General features: G+C 40.1%; 1 protein-coding gene across 1 annotated transcript in view; it reads left to right on the forward strand.

Annotated features, from left to right (window-relative positions):
• The first annotated feature begins 230 nt into the window (after positions 1-230).
• Positions 231-19,374, forward strand: part of KPNA4 (karyopherin subunit alpha 4) — a 62,088-nt gene continuing 42,944 nt past the window's right edge. The window contains exons 1-5 of the mRNA XM_084638897.1: positions 231-546; positions 13,191-13,235; positions 16,128-16,217; positions 16,303-16,332; positions 16,419-16,471. Of these exons, the coding sequence (XP_084495023.1) occupies positions 478-546; positions 13,191-13,235; positions 16,128-16,217; positions 16,303-16,332; positions 16,419-16,471 (287 nt within the window). The 5' untranslated portion in view covers positions 231-477. The remainder of the gene's footprint in view (positions 547-13,190; positions 13,236-16,127; positions 16,218-16,302; positions 16,333-16,418; positions 16,472-19,374) is intronic.

Raw genomic sequence — 19,374 nt, forward strand, 5'->3', positions numbered from 1 at the left:
GTCTCGCCGTCGGTGCCTTCACCCTACGTGTCTCCGCCTCGCTCCCCACGTCTAGCGTCTTGCCCCATCCCCGCCTTCTCACCTCCACTCCCTCCCCCAACTCAGCCCCCTCCCTCCAAGTTCTTCTCTCCCATTCGCCGCCGGCCCGTGTCTCCACAGCCAATCAGAGAGCGCGGCCCGTAGGGGTGGGCGTGGCCTCGGACGGCTAGATCGAGGCTACCTCCTCCTTTCCCCTCCCCTCCCCTCTTCCCTCCCACCTCGGGTCTGTCCCTTTGCTGGTTACCGGCACATTTCGCGGCCTAGGCAGCCGAAGCTAGCGAGCGGCCGGAAGGAAGCCAGGAAGTGCGGAGGCGGCAGTGGCAGCGGCGGCCTAGTGGCGCAGGCCGCAGCGCGGACGGGCAGGGAGTGTGAGTGAGGCGGCGCCGGGCAGGGGATCCCGGCAGGCCCGGGGGGAGGCCGCGCTCCTTCTCTCCCGCCATGGCCGACAACGAGAAACTAGATAACCAACGGCTGAAGAACTTCAAGAACAAAGGCCGCGACCTGGAGGTAGTTCCCACAGCACCCTGCGGGAGGGGCCGGGCATGGCGGCGGGACTGGGCCGCTGTGCTCTGGCGTCTCTCCTAATCCCGCGCCCGGCACCACCGCCTCCTTGCTGCTGCTGTATCAGCCGAGGGCCTGCTCTGGGGCTGAGGCCTGCACTGCCGGCTGGGGAGGGGAGGGAGTGTCTTCCCCTTTCTCCTCACGGGGGAAGCTACTGAGGTGGGGGTGAGCGCGGACGGGCTGAGCCCTTCGCTTCCCCAGCCGGGAACGGACTGTCTTCCCCTCCTCACCCGGACAGCTGTGGGGCTGAGGGTGGCTGCCCAGAGTGGGGAATGTCTGCGCTGACGGGGGAGTTAAAGCCTTTCGGCATTTCCCTTCCGTGGGTGTCTTTCTTTGCTGTGCACCAGGGAGAGGGAGAGGAACAGGGCGGCTGCTGACGGGTGTGTGGATATGGGGGTAGGGGGACCTTTCTCGTCATTCTCTCTGTAAGAAGCTGGTAGCCACTGACATGGAGGGAGTGCCACTTACTCTTAGCTCTTCCTAGTGCTCGTGTTATGTCTTTGCTTCAGGCTTCATGTACTTTATTTTACTGCTCCTTGTCAACCTGTGATACCGGAGGGAAGGCTTCAGCCAGCACGGTAGCCGAGTTGTTTCAATATTTAATGTATTTGTGGAGTACCTACAGGGCAATGCATAGTTAAAATGCAAAATATTATTTATAAAATGCTCATTGCCCTAACGCAGGTGCAGCTATAGCACTATGGAAACAGTTAAAGTACAGTAAAATATATTTTGTACAATCTCACGTTGATTTGGCACTGTTATGATTTGTGTCAAGCACCATCTGGATGTCAACCACATCAATCCACCCCCTTCCCAGATAGTGATGAAAGCAGTTCTGATTTAGGCCAATGAAGACCCTCACTGAAAAGTGTCCTGTCGTTGATGGTCCTTGTTTCAGCTATAGGAGCTGCTGCATTAATACCATATGGGACAGAGACAATTAGTCAAGTATGCCAGTCCTAAGCAATTCAGAGTTTCTTCATAAAGTATACTCTATTAAAATCAGCTCCTTGCTCCCAATAGTTTCTGTGTGGAGATCTAGTTAAGATCCCAGAACACTGGCATAATGTTATCTGCATGAAACACCACTTAAGTGGGCATCTGTTCTCTGCTCTAACTTCAATTTCTGAATGGGCTCAACATGTGGTAACGCATAGTATAATCTAACGTTGAGATGACACACAGGCATGGGTAGGACTATAGGAGGTCTACTTTTGAAAATATAGGATGCATTTGCCTCTCCTTCACTAATCGGGGTGGGGGAGGAATCTCTGCTACTTGGGCATGTAGGAATAATCCAGGATCCAATAATGTCTAGGTTTTGAACCTTGATCAGATACGCCAATATAATTTTTTACTTTTTTGTTTACCTGAAATGTTTGGGGATGTCAAATAATGAAATAATTGAGTGTAAAGCATTCAGGGAATAAATGGTTAGTTTAATATTAAAGGATTCAGAAAATGGGGTTCTGCTGTCTGTGTAGAAAGTACCTTCCCCAACGAGATGTTCACTGGTTGCTCTCCAAATATTAAAAAACCCAAAAAATTAAAACAAGCTGTATTATAATTCCAGAAATGTTATTGTGAAGGTTTTTATTTAAAACTAACCACGTACATTTCATTCTCTTCTGTATATTTAGTATGAAAAAATATAACTGAGTTCTCTTAAATCACTACTACTACTTCTGATGCCTAAACATTGCATCTTAATGTTGATTCCCTGAAGTTGTACTGTGTATATATGTTAATTCTGAATCCTTCCCACAAAAATCATAGGCCTTTGTAATTTGGATAACACACAGAAATGGAATGTGATAGCATGTCTAGTTTTAGTTATTGATTAAATTTTAGAGACACATCAATTTAAAGATCACCCTCTTCTTGGGAAACTTTTTACCTATATTTGTTTCAAGTAGCCAGTAAGATTACTATTATTGAAAGCATCTAGAGGAAAATATTTATTTTAGCTTGTTTATTTTAGGCATTTTATAGTAATTTAACACTGTTTGTCTTCTTTGAGGGGAAAACATTTTAAAATAGGAAAATTTGTAAAACCACAGAAATTGGCAGGGGGACTTAGTGATATGTGTAATACATGTACATTGGCCAAACTGGACAGTCTCTACGTAAAAGAATAAATGGACACAAATCAGATGTCAAGAATTATAACATCCAAAAACCAGTTGGAGAACACTTCAGTCTCTCTGGTCACTTGATTACAGACCTAAAAGTGGCAATTCTTCAACAAAAAAAACTTCAAAAAACAGATTCCAACGAGAGACTGCTGAATTGGAATTAATTTGCAAACTGGATACAATTAACTTAGGCTTGAATAAAGACTGGGAGTGTATGTATCATTACACAAAATAAAACTCTTTCACCATGAAGAAAAGGAGTACTTGTGGCACCTTAGAGACTAACAAATTTATTTGAGCATAAGCTTTCGTGAGCTACAGCTCACTTCATCGGATGCATTCAGTGGAAAATACAATGGGGAGATTTATATACACAGAGAACATGAAACAATGGGTGTTACCATACACACTGTAAGGAGAGTGATCACTTATGATGAGCTGTTACCGGGGGGGGGGGGGGGGGGACACCGGGGAGGAAACCTTTTGTAGTGATAATCAAGGTGGGCCATTTCCAGCAGTTGACAAGAACGTCTGAGGAACTGTGTGTGGGGGAATAAACATGGGGAAATAGTTTTACTTTGTGTAATGACCCATCCACTCCCAGTCTCTATTCAAGCCTAATTGTATCCAGTTTGCAAATTAATTCCAATTCAGCAGTCTCTCCTTGTAGTTTGTTTTTGAAGTTTTTTGTTGAAGAATTGCCACTTTTAGGCCTGAGGTCGAGTTACCAGGGAAGTTGAAGTGTTCTCTGATTTTTTGAATGTTATAATTCTTGACATCTGATTTGTGTCCTTTTATTCTTCTACATAGAGACTGTCCAGTTTGACCAATGTACATGGCAGGGGGACATTGCTGGCACATGATGGCATATATCCCATTGGTAGATGTGCAGGTGAACGAGCCTCTGATAGTGTGGCTGATGTGATTAGGCCCTATGATGGTGTCCCCTGAATAGATATGTGGACACAGTTGGCAATGGGCTTTGTTGCAAGGATAGGTTCCTAGGTTAGTGGTTCTGTTGTGTGGTGTGTGGTTGCTGGTGAGTATTTGCTTCAGGTTGGGGGGCTGTCTGTAAGCAGGGACTGGCCTGTCACCCAAGATCTGTGAGAGTGATGGGTCGTCCTTCAGGATAGGTTGTAGATCCTTGATGATGTATTGGAGAGGTTTTAGTTGGGGACTCACGGTGATGGCTAGTGGAGTTCTGTTATTTTCTTTGTTGGACCTGTTCTGTAGTAGGTGACTTCTGGGTATTCTTCTGGCTCTGTCAATCTGTTTCTTCACTTCAGCAGGTGAGTATTGTAGTTGTAAGAATGCGTGTTTATTCCTCCCTCTTCTCCCCCTCCTCCCCCTTGTCAACTGCTGGAAATGGCCCACCTTGATTATCACTACAAAACGTTCCCCTCCCCGCCCCTCCTGCTAGTAATAGCTCATCTTACCTGATTACTCTCCTTACAGTGTGTATGATAACACCCATTGTTTCATGTTCTCTGTGTATGTAAATCTCCCCACTGTATTTTCTACTGAACGCATCCGATGAAGTGAGCTGTAGCTCACGAAAGCTTATGCTCAAATAAATTTGTTAGTCTCTAATGTGCCACAAGTCCTCCTTTTCTTTGTACAGAGTTTAAAAATCTTCTAAAATTATTAATTTCCGGTAGGCTGTGTGCCATTAGTGGGGGGGGGGGGGTTATCTGCTATTAAAGGAGTCTGGTGCAAAATGAAAACATTGTTAAGCTGTTAAGTCTTGTTAAATTTTAGATACTGACCTCTCTCTAACAAATCTTGGAACATATACTCAGTACTTAAAATAACTACTGTGGATGATCATTTTTCATACAATAGCTCAGGCTTGTGACTATCATTCTTATTTATTAACTGTTTCTACATCACATTTTTTCATTACAGCATGAAATGTATGGCTGCATTTAGTCAAGTATTCTGCTTTAGCAACTGTTAATGATCTTTTTTGACCTAGTTCATAATGCAAATTTAATATTGCATTGTTTTTAGAAAAAAAAAATCTCTTCACGTCAGAAATGAATTTTTGATTATTCCAATACTGTAGTCCCTTGCTAAAGTTAGCCGTTTATCCATTAGTTTCTTTATTACAAAATTTTAGTTGGTCTTCTATCCCATAGTAGAACACCCAAAAAAAGACACCAAAAAGTTTTGTACAGATTGCACAACTACCTTTTGCATTTGTTTCAGTGAATGCCAGATTAATAGGTAGGTGTAATGGTCACTAAAGAGTAGCGTTCAGGATTTAGTAGTGGAAAGACTAGAGAATAAAGATTATTTGTGATTCAGTTTCAAAAGTTTGTGCTTCTGTTCTGTTCAAAGTCACACATTGGTACAGCGTTAATCCCCAGTAACTTTAGACTGTATTTAATTGGAACGTTTTAAGCTACAGGCTTCTTATTTATAGCATTTTTGTGTTTTAGATAGACAATAAAAGAAAACTTTAAAATGTCTAATTCACATGCTTGCATGTGTACATACATTTCACGGCCAAGTTCTGCTTATACCTATGAACTTCTTCAAGTACTACAGAAAATTAGTTGGCACTAGGTTTCTATTTGTATCTTGTAAACTTTCATAAAGTCCTTCATACACAAGCATGCATGTATGGATATGTTGCATTCAAAACGTGCAGTTTACATATTCAGCTGAAGTTCTGGTGACTGTAAGGGGTAATGCATGACACTATTATTGTTCAGAAAGTGTCTAAAATTCATCTTTGCACAGATTTTTACTTATATGCCCGCTTGTTTCCTCTGGTTAGTCTGCTGTCAATGTCGTCCTGATCTCTCTTCTCAAAATCAGTCCACTGAAAGAGGTCATAGCATATTAGCTCTTACATGTTCATACTGTCTCAGTATTCGCCATATTGAATACTAGAGTACTGTACAAAGTATAATAAATCGATAACTCCTAAATCTTGAAAAAGCTTATTAAATGTTAAGTTGGATCTGTGCAGACAATATTTAAAATTACAGGAAGAAGTGAGCCTTTACAGAAAAGCCAACTTTATCACACTGACCTTTTTTCTCTATAGCTGTGTTAACAAAACTATATATAAATTACTGTGTATGTCCATCTGCCAGGAATGAAATGGACAGCCGGGTAAGACCGGTACATAAGCTTCTTCCTTAGTCTTGTCATCCTGCCTTTTGCACTGGAAGCATGGGTCATATGCCTGTTCTTTTTTTTTTTTTCTTTTATGCTTTCTTTGAGTCAGAGAGGTGAGCTGCTTTTCCATTTACTGTGAGTATAGATGAAATACCAGCCTATTCTATTTCTGGCACTTCCTCTGGATATAGCACTGTAAGCCTTGAAACCAAACGTTGCGTCTTGCCTCACTAATACCATTTTGAGGCTGTGTATTCCCTAAAGGAATAAACCAGTGGTCTAGAACCAGGTTAACCACAAACAGTTCAGTGTCTCCATGCTAACTCTGTTGATTCATGTTTTGAACCCCTGCAGTTTTGTCCCACTCTGTGCTAGCACAGTTGCATTGCTCTCTAAGCAACTGTGGCAGTTTCCAGAATTGGTGTTTTGTGGAAAATTTTGAAAGTCAGTGGTTTACTGAGGGACAATAATAAAGTATGTAATTGAAAAGTTTGAGCTATTTGTGCTGTTATCACAGAGTCCACTGTCCACGATAGTCTGAAACAGTTTAATGCTGACTGTAGACAAGACCTGAGAGTCTTTCAACAAGAAAGAAACTGGTTAGATCCAAACAGAGCTTTAAGTTCCTCTCTCCTGATGGTCGTATTGGATGAGCTGTTTAGACCATTAGTAATTCTTCCTTTGTAGAGGATACTCCTACAGTGTACAGCCCTGTGTTTCTTGAAACTGCATATTGGGTCTTACTCCAAGTTGGTGACGGTAAGCCAGTGTTAGAATTATCGTGTTAGTATCCAACTCTGGGTAAAGATACTATTCTTCCTGCAATGTAGCATTGCTTTAGTTCATTTGCAGGACCTAATTTATTATTATGCACATAGAGGGGATTGTAACTATTAACAGTCCCAGTGAGATCATAGGGAGACTTTGTGTTATTTTGAAAGCCATGGTCAAGAGTAAGGATAGAAATTTACCTGGTCTCTTGTCAAGAAGGCCCCAAAATGATATATTCATCTGCCTATAGGATCTTGATTGATATTTAACTTGTTAAATGACGGCTGGAGCTCTTATCAAGTGGGCAAGATTGTGTGGCCTTTGTTTGAGGAAGAACCTCTTAAATTGTCGGGCATCAGTGCTGGGGTCATGCTGCCTGAACATGCCTGTGAGGTGTGATCTAGTGGTGTCACCATTACCTCTCTGGTGTTCCTGCTGTAATATTTGTCAGTGCAAGTACTTGTGGTGGTTTGTTTGGTTTTTTTAATTTGCTTTCCTTATCTCTGGATAGACCGCAGCATCTTGAACACAAATAAATAATTTGCCCATGAAATACTGAAACCTGAGGCTGAGGGGGAAACCTGGCTGATTGCAAGAGGATAGTAGGGGATTGTCTGTCATAGCACACCCTCAGTGTGACATTAGTCCTGAATACGCTACAGAGAGTGCAGGCAAAAGTCTGTGGAAGGCAGATGCCAGGAATGGGGAAACTGTGAATCCTGGATTTGGAGCAAGCATCAGGGAACCATCTGTGGCAAATTTCTTTCCTTTTAACATGTCTGTTTGCTTCTTACTAATATGTAAGAATATGCAATACCTAAAAAATTAAATATGTGCCCCAAAGTGGAGATTGAACTTTCAGTCCTAGATCTTGTGTTGCAGCCTAGAAGCACCCAGTTAAGGAAAGGACTGCAAAGATGGCTTTTGTGTTCTGAACTGAGTCGGTCCCATAATTTAGCACAAAGAAAACCACTCTAAATTCCATTAGCCATAGTTGCGGGGGATCAGCGTGAAATAAGGTTGCCCCCTTCCCTCAACTAGGTCTGTAATTTGTCAGTGGTATGGCATAAAGTAATTTTACAGGAGGATCTGGCCTCCAATTTCCTGAACTCAAATTCTGCTGCACTACTTCTGCCAGAGATCACTTGTATAGTCTTGGCTTTCCAACAGAAGTAATATAGGTGCAGAAGAGATGGGTAATGCTAACATCACAGCAGGTGTGCATCTGCAATCCAGGGAGGAATTTGGCACCTACATACCATAGTGATGGGCATGTTTGAAAGCTGTAGCCTGAGATGTACCACGAGATGACACCTGCATTTAGTGCTAGTATCAGTTCAACAAATGATCGTATTTGTAAGAGATACTTTTATCGTGCTGGTGTATCATGTCATGCCAGTAAAGAAATTTGAATTAAAACTGTTACAAAATATTAAACACTGTATATATTTTCAAAGTTCTAAACACTATCACTTATATTACATTTATTTGATTCAGAACTATTGTGCATATATTCCAATAAAAGCATGTAAATGGATAATTATAACTTTAGTTCTTTATCTCATCCTGTGTGTTGTAATAATTTGTCACCAGTTCAGGTATAGAAGAGAAACCCAAATGCTTTGTCAAACTGACAGTTGTTTCTTGTCTTTCTACTTACTAGGTCATGTTATGGAATTCTAGCTATTGTTTCCATATGCTAATTTATCAGTAGTATTACATGTCCAATAAAGTTATTGCTTCATGTTCTCAAAACATGTTGAGGTGTCACCTTCTTTTACTCTATTTGCAGTATGCTTTAGACAGTTCCCTTTGGTTCTCTTTACCATTTAACGTCATATGGAATTGCTGAGAAAAGCTTATTTTGATAATAGAGCTGGAGTTATTTAATAACTGAATATATTTCTGAAATTAACAATCTTTTTCAGTGTACTGGTAGTGTTAAAGATCTAGCATTACTGTTTGTCTGTTTGTATAGGGCATTGCATTTTTGTAGGCTTAACCTTGAGGATTGCAACATCAACTCTTCTATAAATCCAAGCTGTACAACTGGACTTCCTATTCAGTTATTTTAGTAACTTCAGTATAAAAATCCTGGTTTTTAATTGATCGCCCTTTTATATTCTATCTGCTGCCTACTTCCTGTTTCTAGACCAGTGGTTCACAAACTTGTTATGCCGCTTGTGCAGGGAAAGCCCCTGGTGGGCTGGACCGATTTGTTTACCTGCCGCATCCGCAGGTTCGGCCGATCGCAGGTCCGAATGGCCGCGGTTCGCTGCTCCAGGGCAATGGGAGCTGCTGGAAGCGGCGGGTAAACAAACCGGCCTGGCCCACCAGGGGCTTTCCCCGCACAAGTGGCGGAACAAGTTTGGCAACCACTTTTCTAGACTATGGTGCTTTTATGTTGTAGGACACAGTGTACTTATGGACTATGGCTCTTGTCCAGTTGTCCTGGGTGATGCAGCTGTGTTACATAGGGTCTTCTGCTGTGTTTTTGATACATTAAGCCATTATAGTTTCTGAATCCTGTGTCCTATGATGTCTGTTACGCTTTTATCAGTGTTTCATTTTTTGTACACCAATATGTAAGATAACTTTCCTGTATTCTACCTCCTTGTAAAATCTTTTTTTTTTTAAAGCAACATTTTGTAACATGCTTTAACTATGAGAGTTGAAGCAGAGAATAGAACACATGGTTTAATTGCGTTAGGTATGGTTTTGCTTTTGCTTCTCGTCGTGTGCCTCATTCTGAATTGGTCCACAGGCAATGAAAGAATCACCCAAAGGCCAGAGAGAGCTTGATTAATTTGTCTTGGAATGGGAAGGAACTAGTTAGTGTTGCAATTTTTTCTTTCCCATTGTTTTGTTCATCTGGCTGGCCAAAAAGGAAAAGTCACTCTGTAGCAGTAACAGGTGACAAACTGGATGTCATGTGTCCTACCCAGCTCTTCTGAAACAGTTTTACCTTATAGTGAAACGTATTACTTTTACAGGAATACAGGTGATTATGGTTTGTATCTGTCACATTTAAACTTCAAGTCCTTGTCTTTAAAGCTTTGGTAATTCCTTTGCTCTGCATAAGTGTTACTCCCAGCAGTTTCCTTCTCCTTTTCCACGCTGTTCCTTATGCTTGGAAGCCTTCACCTTCTTGAACAAGTCAACCATTCTTTCTTCATTCAATTCTCTCATTTAAAACGGTTCTCAATTCTCCTTTTCTAATTCACCGTAGAAACAAATTGTTAAGAAACAACTTGAGATCTCATTACAGAAAGAAACAAAAACTTATATGTTGTCATTTTTGCTAGATCTTATTAAAATTATATGTAATAGCTACAGTTAAAGTGACAGTCAACCTGAAATGAAGAGTTACAAGTATTTTCAAGTACTGCATCAGCACCTAGATCATCCTGCTAATTTCTGTAATTTTACAATCACATTTTCTATTTTCAAGTGTTTCTCTCCCCTGTGACTGTGTGAAAGATCCAAACAAACAAGGAATTGACTAATCAGGAAATGTGGTGAAACTGACTACACACAAAGTACTGATAAATGCTCAAGTAAACAAACTGAAAATAATTTCTCTAATCATTCTGTTATAGTAATTTTAGTTGTATTTGTAATATAACGGTAAACCATTTTCAAACAGATGTTTTTTCTAAGTTGAATATTTGTCAATGCCCTTTATTCTAAACTGTTCATGTGTGCAGTAACTTAATAATCAAACCTCTTAATAATCTCCTTTGCTAATATCTGTTTATGCACAAGTGTGTGAAATTTTGAATTTTTACTTTAAACATCTGGAAAAATCTGACACATTCACAAATGCATATTGAATTATAGCAGGCTCCTTTGAAGCCTTTGGATGCACTCCGGCTATGTCTGGTCTACAGGAGCCCTGGTCTCAGCTGAGTGTGTATCAGGACAGAACATTCTAATTCTGTCTGATAAATAGATCTATATTATAAAATTTGTTTTTCTTTTTAAAAATCTCTATTTTTACTTTACTAAAATCTTGAAAAATCATTAAGTTTGCAAAGTGAAGCATTCTGGTCAGGAAAAGCTAATGATGAGGTTGTCTTTACAATCTTTGCTTTTACTTCTGTGTGTATACTCTTATTTTAATTACACAATCATCTGCCAATCTATATATTCAACAATGCAGATATTCTGCAGATATAATAGTATCTGTATAGTGAAGGTGTACATAATAAACAACATAGAACAGTCCTTTAGATTGTTAAGTTTGGATCAGATTTTAGTTGCCATTTCCACAATGTAAACTAGAAATAGATCCACTGAATTGATGGACTTACACAGCTGTGGAATCGGTAACAAAGTAGGTTTGGGCTCTCTGCACAGGCTGGACAATGTACAGTGAGCAAAGCAGGGATTAGTAGAAAGTTAAGTAGAATTTTTATTGTCTCATTCACTGTGTACTATCCAAGGTATGTTCATAAGAATGGCCATACTGGGTCAGACCAAAGGTCCATCCAGCCCAGCGTCTTGTCTACCGACAGATGCTCCAGAGGGAGTGAACCTAACAGGTAATGATCAAGTGATCTCTCTCCTGCCATCCATCTCCACCCTCTGACAAACAGAGGCTAGGGACACCATTCCTTACCTGTCCTGGCTAATAGTCATTAAGGGACTTAACCTCCATGAATTTATCCAGTTCTCTTTTAAACCCTGTTATAGTCCTAGCCTTCACAACCTCCTCAGGCAAGGAGTTCCACAGGTTGACTGTGCGCTGAGTGAAGAAGAACTTCCTTTTATTTGTTTTAAATCTGCTGCCCAGTAATTTTATTTAGTGGCCCCTAGTTCTTATATTATGGGAACAAGTAAATAACTTTTCCTTATTCACTTTCTCCACACCACTCATGATTTTATATACCTCTATCGTATCCCCTCTTAGTCTCCTCCTTTCCAAGCTGAAAAGTCCTAGCCTCTTTACTCTCTCCTCATATGGGACCCGTTCCAAACCCCTAATCATTTTAGTTGCCCTTTTCTGAACCTTTTCTAATGCCAGTATATCTTTTTTGAGATGAGGGGACCACATCTATACACAGTATTCAAGATGTGGGCTTACCATGGATTTATGTAAGGACAATAAGATATTCTCCGTCTTATTCTCTATCTCTTTTTTAATGATTACTAACATCCCATTTGCTTTTTTGACTGCCGCTGCACACTGCATGGACGTCTAGAAACTATCCACGATGACTCCAAGATCTTTTTCCTGATTAGTTGTAGCTAAATTGTTGAATTGTTAAAGGTGTTGAATTATAGTATCAATACTATAATTAAAATTGCATCACAATGCATATGCAAAAGAGGATAGTTAAAATTGTGCCAACAACCTCAACATTTGCATTTCTTGACATTTGAGTGATTCCATTTGCAACTTAAACTTTCAAATGTCTGTTATTTAATACCATTGGTAAATCAGAAAAGTGCCAAGCACACCATTTTGTAATTATATAGAATTATTTATAAGTATTGTTCCTGAGAAATTACCTGGTGCTGTATTCATGGCATAACCAAAGAAATTACAGCTCAGGCCTGGCCTACTCCTAAAACATAGCTATGTCACTCAGGGGTATAAAAAGGTCACAGCCCTGAGATATGTAGTCAAGCTGTCCTAAGCCCTGGTATAAAAATTGTTAGGTCAATGGGAAGAATTCTTTCATTGACTTAGCTACCACCTCCCGGGGAGGTGGATTTACTACAGCAATGGAAAAACCCCTTCCCTTACTGAAACAAATGTCTGCACTACAGTGCCACAATTATGCTTCTGTAGTGCTTGTAGTGTAGCTTCTGATTTATACAGAGCTATTTCCCTGTTACATCAGTCTTTTTGTCTCAAGAACTACTGTTAATCTTTAAGCACCCTCCAAGTACAGGTGAATAATTACAAGTGGTACACCAGTTTTCACTAGTGTAACTTAACATTGGACTAGTTGTATTAAAATATTTTAGTTTAACTCTGAAATAAACGTATTCTGAAAACCCAAACCCAGAAAGGGCTATACAGTTCTGTCTGGAAAATTGCGAAATTTTGTACAGAGCCTTTTAATTTATCATACTCTCTATTGGCATGTAATGATATTTATAAGAATGGGTTTTTATTGTTACCCTGTTTTCTGATGTAAACAATGTATTCCCCTCACTTCTCTCCTCCTGCCCCTCTACACAATTTATTTCTTTGTTTCCATGTTGTACTTTCCTTGTTGGATAGTCCCTTTATTAGTTTGTATTTTGGACAAATAGGATTGAGGAAATTTATGCAAGTGTTGAGCAAATATTTTACAGCAAAATAATGTTATTGTATTAAGTAATAGAAAGAGAGATATAGCTGTATTTAATGCTAGTTTTATATTTCAAAATAAAATCCCATACTGATAAACTGAAAGTAGTTACTTGATCTCTATTTACATTAAAGCAGTCTTCTAAAAGTAAAATATTTAGAAAGCTGCTAAAATATGTTAAATTACATCACAATGACTTGGTCCAGATTGGGAGTATGCTGTAATTATTTTATCTTAAACTTTTCAGACAATGAGAAGACAACGAAATGAAGTTGTTGTGGAGTTAAGAAAGGTAAGATGGATTAGCGTTTTTACTAAATATAACTTTTATGTCTCAGGCATTTGAGTAGAAATTACAAAAGTTTTCTGTGTCTGAGGCAGACAATCATAGTGCTTACTTTTTTATAGGTTTCAGAGTAGCAGTGGTGTTTGTCTGTATTTGCAAAAAGAAAAGGAGTACTTGTGGCACCTTAGAGACTAACAAATTTATTTGAGCATAAGCTTTCGTGAGCTACAGCTCACTTCATCGGATACAGTCCACTGAATGCATCCGATGAAGTGGGCTGTAGCTCACGAAAGCTTATGCTCAAATAAATTTTAGTCTCTAAGGTGCCACAAGTACTCCTTTTCTTTTTACTTTTTTATAGACCATTTAAAAGGATGTTGTCCAATTGTATTTGTCTTTTCAAGGTCTGTGTAGACACTCACATTTTTGGTGGGGAGGGAAGCTTCAAAGCAGATGCTACCAAGTCAGGAACTAAAAATGCACATTAGTTGTCTGTCTATAAATGAATGACTGTAACTTCATTTAAACTAGTTACACGAAGATCTTTAAGTCGAAACATCCCCCTGGATGTTGCCTCACTGATAACCAGTGCTTGCATTACCTTTTATTTGCTTCCTGTCTCTAATAACAGTAATCGCTGGGCTGTTCCCATTACCCACATTCCATCTACTGGGTTTCAGTGACATAGGCGAATTAATTTTGGTTTCTTCCTCACATGAAGAATTAGGGCTTTAAGGAATATTTCAATTTCTGTGTTGCTGAAACCATCCTCTATCAATAATCACTGTGAATCCTGTCCTTACTCCTTGTTTTAGGATTTGGATAATCTTTGGTCCTAATAATTCCCAAGAATGACAGTGGACTCCTTTTTTACTTGCAACTTACCAAGGATCATGGCTTCTCCTTAACACTTGCAAACAGATAATTGGGTCAAGCCTACTACATGCTTAGGGGAAGGGCAAAAAATCCTCAGGTGTCCATACTCCTCTATAACGAGGAAAGATATTCCTGACATTAAATCAGCAGTCAACTGTAGCCCAAAACATACAGGGAGGCAAGAGTTAAAAGCTGTAATCCTTCAACATATATTATTGCCAATTAAGTAAAATAAAATCACCATAGGAGAGATGGCTGGGGTGACCTTTTAGTGATAGAAATGTATCCACTATTTTGTCTTCCCACTTGCCTCACGTGTTGGGGAGGAGACCAGTGGACTGAACTGGCAAGCATCACACCCATCAATCAGGGCTGTTAGGGAACCTAGAACTTGGACATGGTGAGGAAAGAAGGATGGCAACAAAACTGTCCTGTTGCAGTTGGCAGGTATTAAAAGATTAAAACTAGTATGAGCATCCCTACAATACGCTAATATATGATGGAGAAAAATTAGGAAAGCAGTCAGGTTTATTAAATATTTTTAGTGGATGAGATTTGAAACCATACATTGAAAAATACATTTTTTTTTTTTATTCAAGAAGCTGCTGTGAAAATGCAGAATGTTTACACAGCATTGGGATAGTGGAATATGTTTGGAAAGTATGTTAACTTTCACTTAGACATCTTAAATTCATTTCCATGCTTAAGTCTTTTCAAGTGGAATACTAATTTGCCAAGCTTTGTTTTTTCAACATCTGAATCTGTATTTTCAGGCTGTCAAACCACATGATGCTCCATAATAGTTATGGCATATTTTGAAATACCAGACTACTGATTTGTTTGCTCTGAAATCTGAACAGCATTTCCACAAAGATTTTGATGCTGGGGGAGGGGACGTCTTTAAATTCTCTTTCTGTGCCAGAGCAATAAGTGCCAAGTTGGGAACAAGAAAAAAAGTGTTCAGTTTAGTATAATTTTAGATGAAGCAAAACGTGGGTGTAGAAGGTAAAACTGTGGATGTTGGGACTGGGGGAGTATAAGCCATTAGAGCGATGAGGAAAGAAATCTTAGGACAAAAAGTATTACTTTTAAGGTTAACAGAAAATTGAATGCAGTGAATTTAGTGGTTTCAGTGATGAATATAGACAAATTAGTTGTATATAGGTCATGTCACATACAGTAAAATCTTATACAGCTGTAGCTATAATCAAGAGAAGGCCATCCTGTTCCTCGGGAAGGTATAAATCATGGGTGTGCAAACTTTTTGGCCCGAGGGCCACATCGAGGTGCGAAACTGTACAGAGGGCTGGGTAGGAAAGGCTGTGCCCCCCAAACAGCCTGGCCCCCTCCCCCTATTCGCCCCCTCCCACTGCCTGCCCCCCTGACTGTCTCCCTCAGAACCCCCCAACCCATCCAGCCCGCGCCTGCTCCTTGTCCCCTGACTGCCCCCTCCTGGCACGCCCCCTAGGATCCCACCCTCTATCCAACCCCCCCCCCCGTCCCCTGACTGCCCCGACCTATCCACACCCCTGCCCCCTGACAGGCCCCCCAGGACTACCACACCCTATCCAACCCTGACCACCCCAGAACCTCTGCCCCATCCAATCCCTCGCTCCCTGCGACTCCCTACCCAACCCCCCCCACCACCACTGCGCGCCGCTGACCCCTTACCATGCTGCTCAGAGCGGCAGGAGCTTGCAGCCCTGCTGCCCGTGCGGCAGCATGACTGTGTGGGAGGGGAACAGCGGGGGAGGGGCCGGGGGCGAGCCTCCTGGGCCAAGAGCTCAGGGGCCATGCCGGATGTGACCCGCTGGCAGTAGTTTGCCCATCTCTGGCATAAATGGTGAGCACTCATCTTAGTCACATACTTCAATGCCTGGCTTGAATGTCTGAGCATTAATAGTACCAGTGAAATACCTCCTTTTACGTTGTGGGTAAAAGTAAGTCATCTCCGCTTCTGCGGGGGGGGGGGGGGAGGGGGAATAAAACTACAAAACACAGCAAATTTATTTTTCTTTAAAGAACAAGAGAGATGAACACCTGTTAAAGAGAAGAAATGTACCCCATGAAGATATCTGTGAAGATTCAGATATAGATGGCGATTTCAGAGTGGTAAGAATTAACACTGTCTAAAGTTTATTTCTTAACTTTTTTTAAAACTGTATCTAACTGTTTTGGGTTTTTTTTCCCCCCCCAGCAAAACACCTCATTGGAGGCAATAGTTCAGGTAAAAATATTTATTTTTCCCTGAACATTTTTGGCTTAATGACAAATGTAAAATGGCTGAATTCTAAGTTATTGATTTTATTGTAGAATGCTTCAAGTGACAACCAGGGTATCCAGTTAAGTGCTGTGCAGGCTGCAAGGTAAGAGCACAGTTTGTTCAACTTTACTGTTTCTACCCTTGCTGCTTATATAGTGCTACTAAATTTAGAAAATCATGAATTCTTGCACTAGTTGATAGAATGGTGATGTCATCTATGGATCAAGTTCACCAAATATTACTGCTGTAATAACATATCTTGTATGTAAACTTTGTTTATAAAAAACAAACTGACAGAATGTAGATATTACGTTCTCTTAATAAATTCTCTTAATAAATATTCATGTGAACTCTAGGATTTTAGTAAATGCCATACTCCTGACTTTCAAAATAAATTGAGTAAAGATCCTAATTGATTTTATATGTATAAATAGTCATGGAACACAGTTTCCCTTTAATTTAAATAAGTTGTCTGAGGTGTTTAAATCATCACAAGACTACCAGATTCCTAACAAGTTAGACTAATTGGCAAATACTTGAAGACACTTTAAGTCAGGGGTTCTCAAACTGGGGGTCGGGACCCTTCAGGAGGTTGCGAGGTTATTACATTGGGGTTTGCAAGCTGTCAGCCTCCACCCCAAACCCCACTTTGCCTCCAGCATTTATAATGGTGTTAAATATATAAACAAGTGTTTTTAATTTATAAGTGGGGGTCACACTCAGTGGCTTGCTATATGGAAGGGGTCACCAGGACAATAGTTTGAGAACCTCTGCTTTAAGTTAATGATTCCTTTGGACCTCTTAACCAGTCAAGTAGCAGTTCTTGAGCTGTTTACTATAAGGTCTTGTCTACATGAGAAAGTTGCACCAATTTAACTTGGTGTGATTTTTAAAACCTATTTAGTTAAACTGGTGCAAGGCTGTATGGACACTTATTTCAGTTTAAACCAGATAAGGAATTTATTTGAAAAAAACTGAAACCTGACTGGTTTAAATGGAAATAAGAAAGTCCACATAGTCTTTTTCACTGATTAAATTGGTTTAGAAACAATTTTAAGTCAACTGAGTGCAACTTTTGCATGTGGACAAGGCCTACAAGTAGAGGTCTTTTAATGTTAATATAAGGTGTGAAAGCTATTTAGTTGTTTCTCTTATACTGCTCTGCTACCGTACACAGCATCTGAAGCTTGAGCAGAAGGGAGGACATGATCTCTCTGTAACTTCCTGAAACACATGTCTAGAGCACATGGCAAGGACAGAGCATTGTTTGAATAGAAGCAGTTACAAATAACTGGAGTTAACTGATTCTTGGAGCCAGGGTTATGAGCTGCCTGAGAGGACAGCAAATACATTTGTGGTAGTTTTTATGTAAACCTAAACTGTGCAGTATTTTGCCATTAAAAGTGAATATTGGGGTGGGTTTTTTGTAGGAACTGGGGTATGTGTTGTAATTAATCCTAGGATAACTTATTAATATTTTGTCTGTACATCTACATCTCTCCTAAAAAGGAAGTTTTTCTTCTCAGTTGGCAATATAAATATACACCTGCAATAACATCACGTAGCTTTTACAAACTTTAAATATTCAAAGCCCCTAACCGGATTGTATTAAGATATTTTCACTGTGCAGACTATGCTTTACTTGCCAGTTTAAGGCAGTGGCCACTGGTAGTGTTCAGGACTGGAAGCCGCAACAGTCAGTCACAGCTACTTTCTTGTCTATCATGTCCACTGTCCCCCTCTAGGGAGACAGTTTGGTGTGGCTGGGGCAGGAGGAAAGGAATGTGCTTCTGATCTTCCCCCCCCAACTTTGTTCTTCTGAAATAGTCCCACTTGAGCTCCCTACAGGCCTTCAGTCACCTCATGGATGTTGAAAAGGGAGGTTAAAGGAGTTAAAGTTCAAGTGGGTTTGTACTCCCTCCTTCCTAGCAGCATGTGCCTTTGTATTAGGCCTGTCGATTAATCGCAGTTAACTCACATGATTAACTCCATAAAGTTAATCGCAGTTTTAGTTGCACAGTTAAACAATAGAATGCCAATTGAAATTTATTAAACATTTTGGATGTTTTTCTACATTTTCATATGTATTATGTTCTGTGTTGTAATTGAAATCAAAGTGTAATCATTTTTTATTATAAATATGTGCACTATAAAAATGATAAATAGTATTTTTCAATTCACCTCTTACAAGTACTGTAGTGCAATCTGTTTGTCATGAATGTGCAACTTACAAATGTAGGATTTTTTTTTGTTCTATAATTACAATCAAACAATGTAAAACTTCAGAGCCTACAAGTCTACTCGGTCCTACTTGTTCAGCCAATCGTGAAGACAAACAAGTTTGTTTACATTTACAGGAGATAATGCTGCCCTCTCCTTATTTACAGTGATACCAGAAAGGGAGAACAGGCATTTGCATGACACTTTTGTAGCCGGCATTGCAAGGTATTTACATGCCAGATATGCTAAACATTCATATGCCCATTCATGCTTTGACCACCATGCCCGAGGACATACTTCGATGCTGATGACACTTGTTAAAAAAAAAATGCATTAATTAAATTTGTGACTGAACTCCTTGGGGGAGAACTGTATGTCCCCTGCTCTGTGTTACCCATGAAATATATTTCACGTTATAGCAGACTCGGATGATGACCCAGCACATGTTCATTTTAAGAACACTTTCGCTGCAGATTTGACAAAACGCAAGGAAGGTACCAATTTGAGATTTCTAAAGATAGCTATAAAACTTGACCCAAGGTTTTTGCAGAATCTGATGTGCCTTTCAAAATCTGAGAGGGACGAGGTGTGGAGCGTGCTTTCAGAAGTCTTAAAAGAGCAACACTCCAATGCGGAAACTACAGAACCCGAACCACCAAAAAAGAAAATCAGCTTTCTGCTGGTGGCATCTGAGAATGAACATGAGTCGGTTCACACTGCTTTGGATTGTTATCGAGCAGAATCCGTTATCAGCATGGATGCATGTCCCCTGAAATGGTTGGTCGA

The sequence above is a fragment of the Lepidochelys olivacea genome (assembly GCF_965140295.1).
Source record: "Lepidochelys olivacea isolate rLepOli2 genome assembly, chromosome: 9".
NCBI lineage: Eukaryota > Metazoa > Chordata > Testudines > Cheloniidae > Lepidochelys > Lepidochelys olivacea.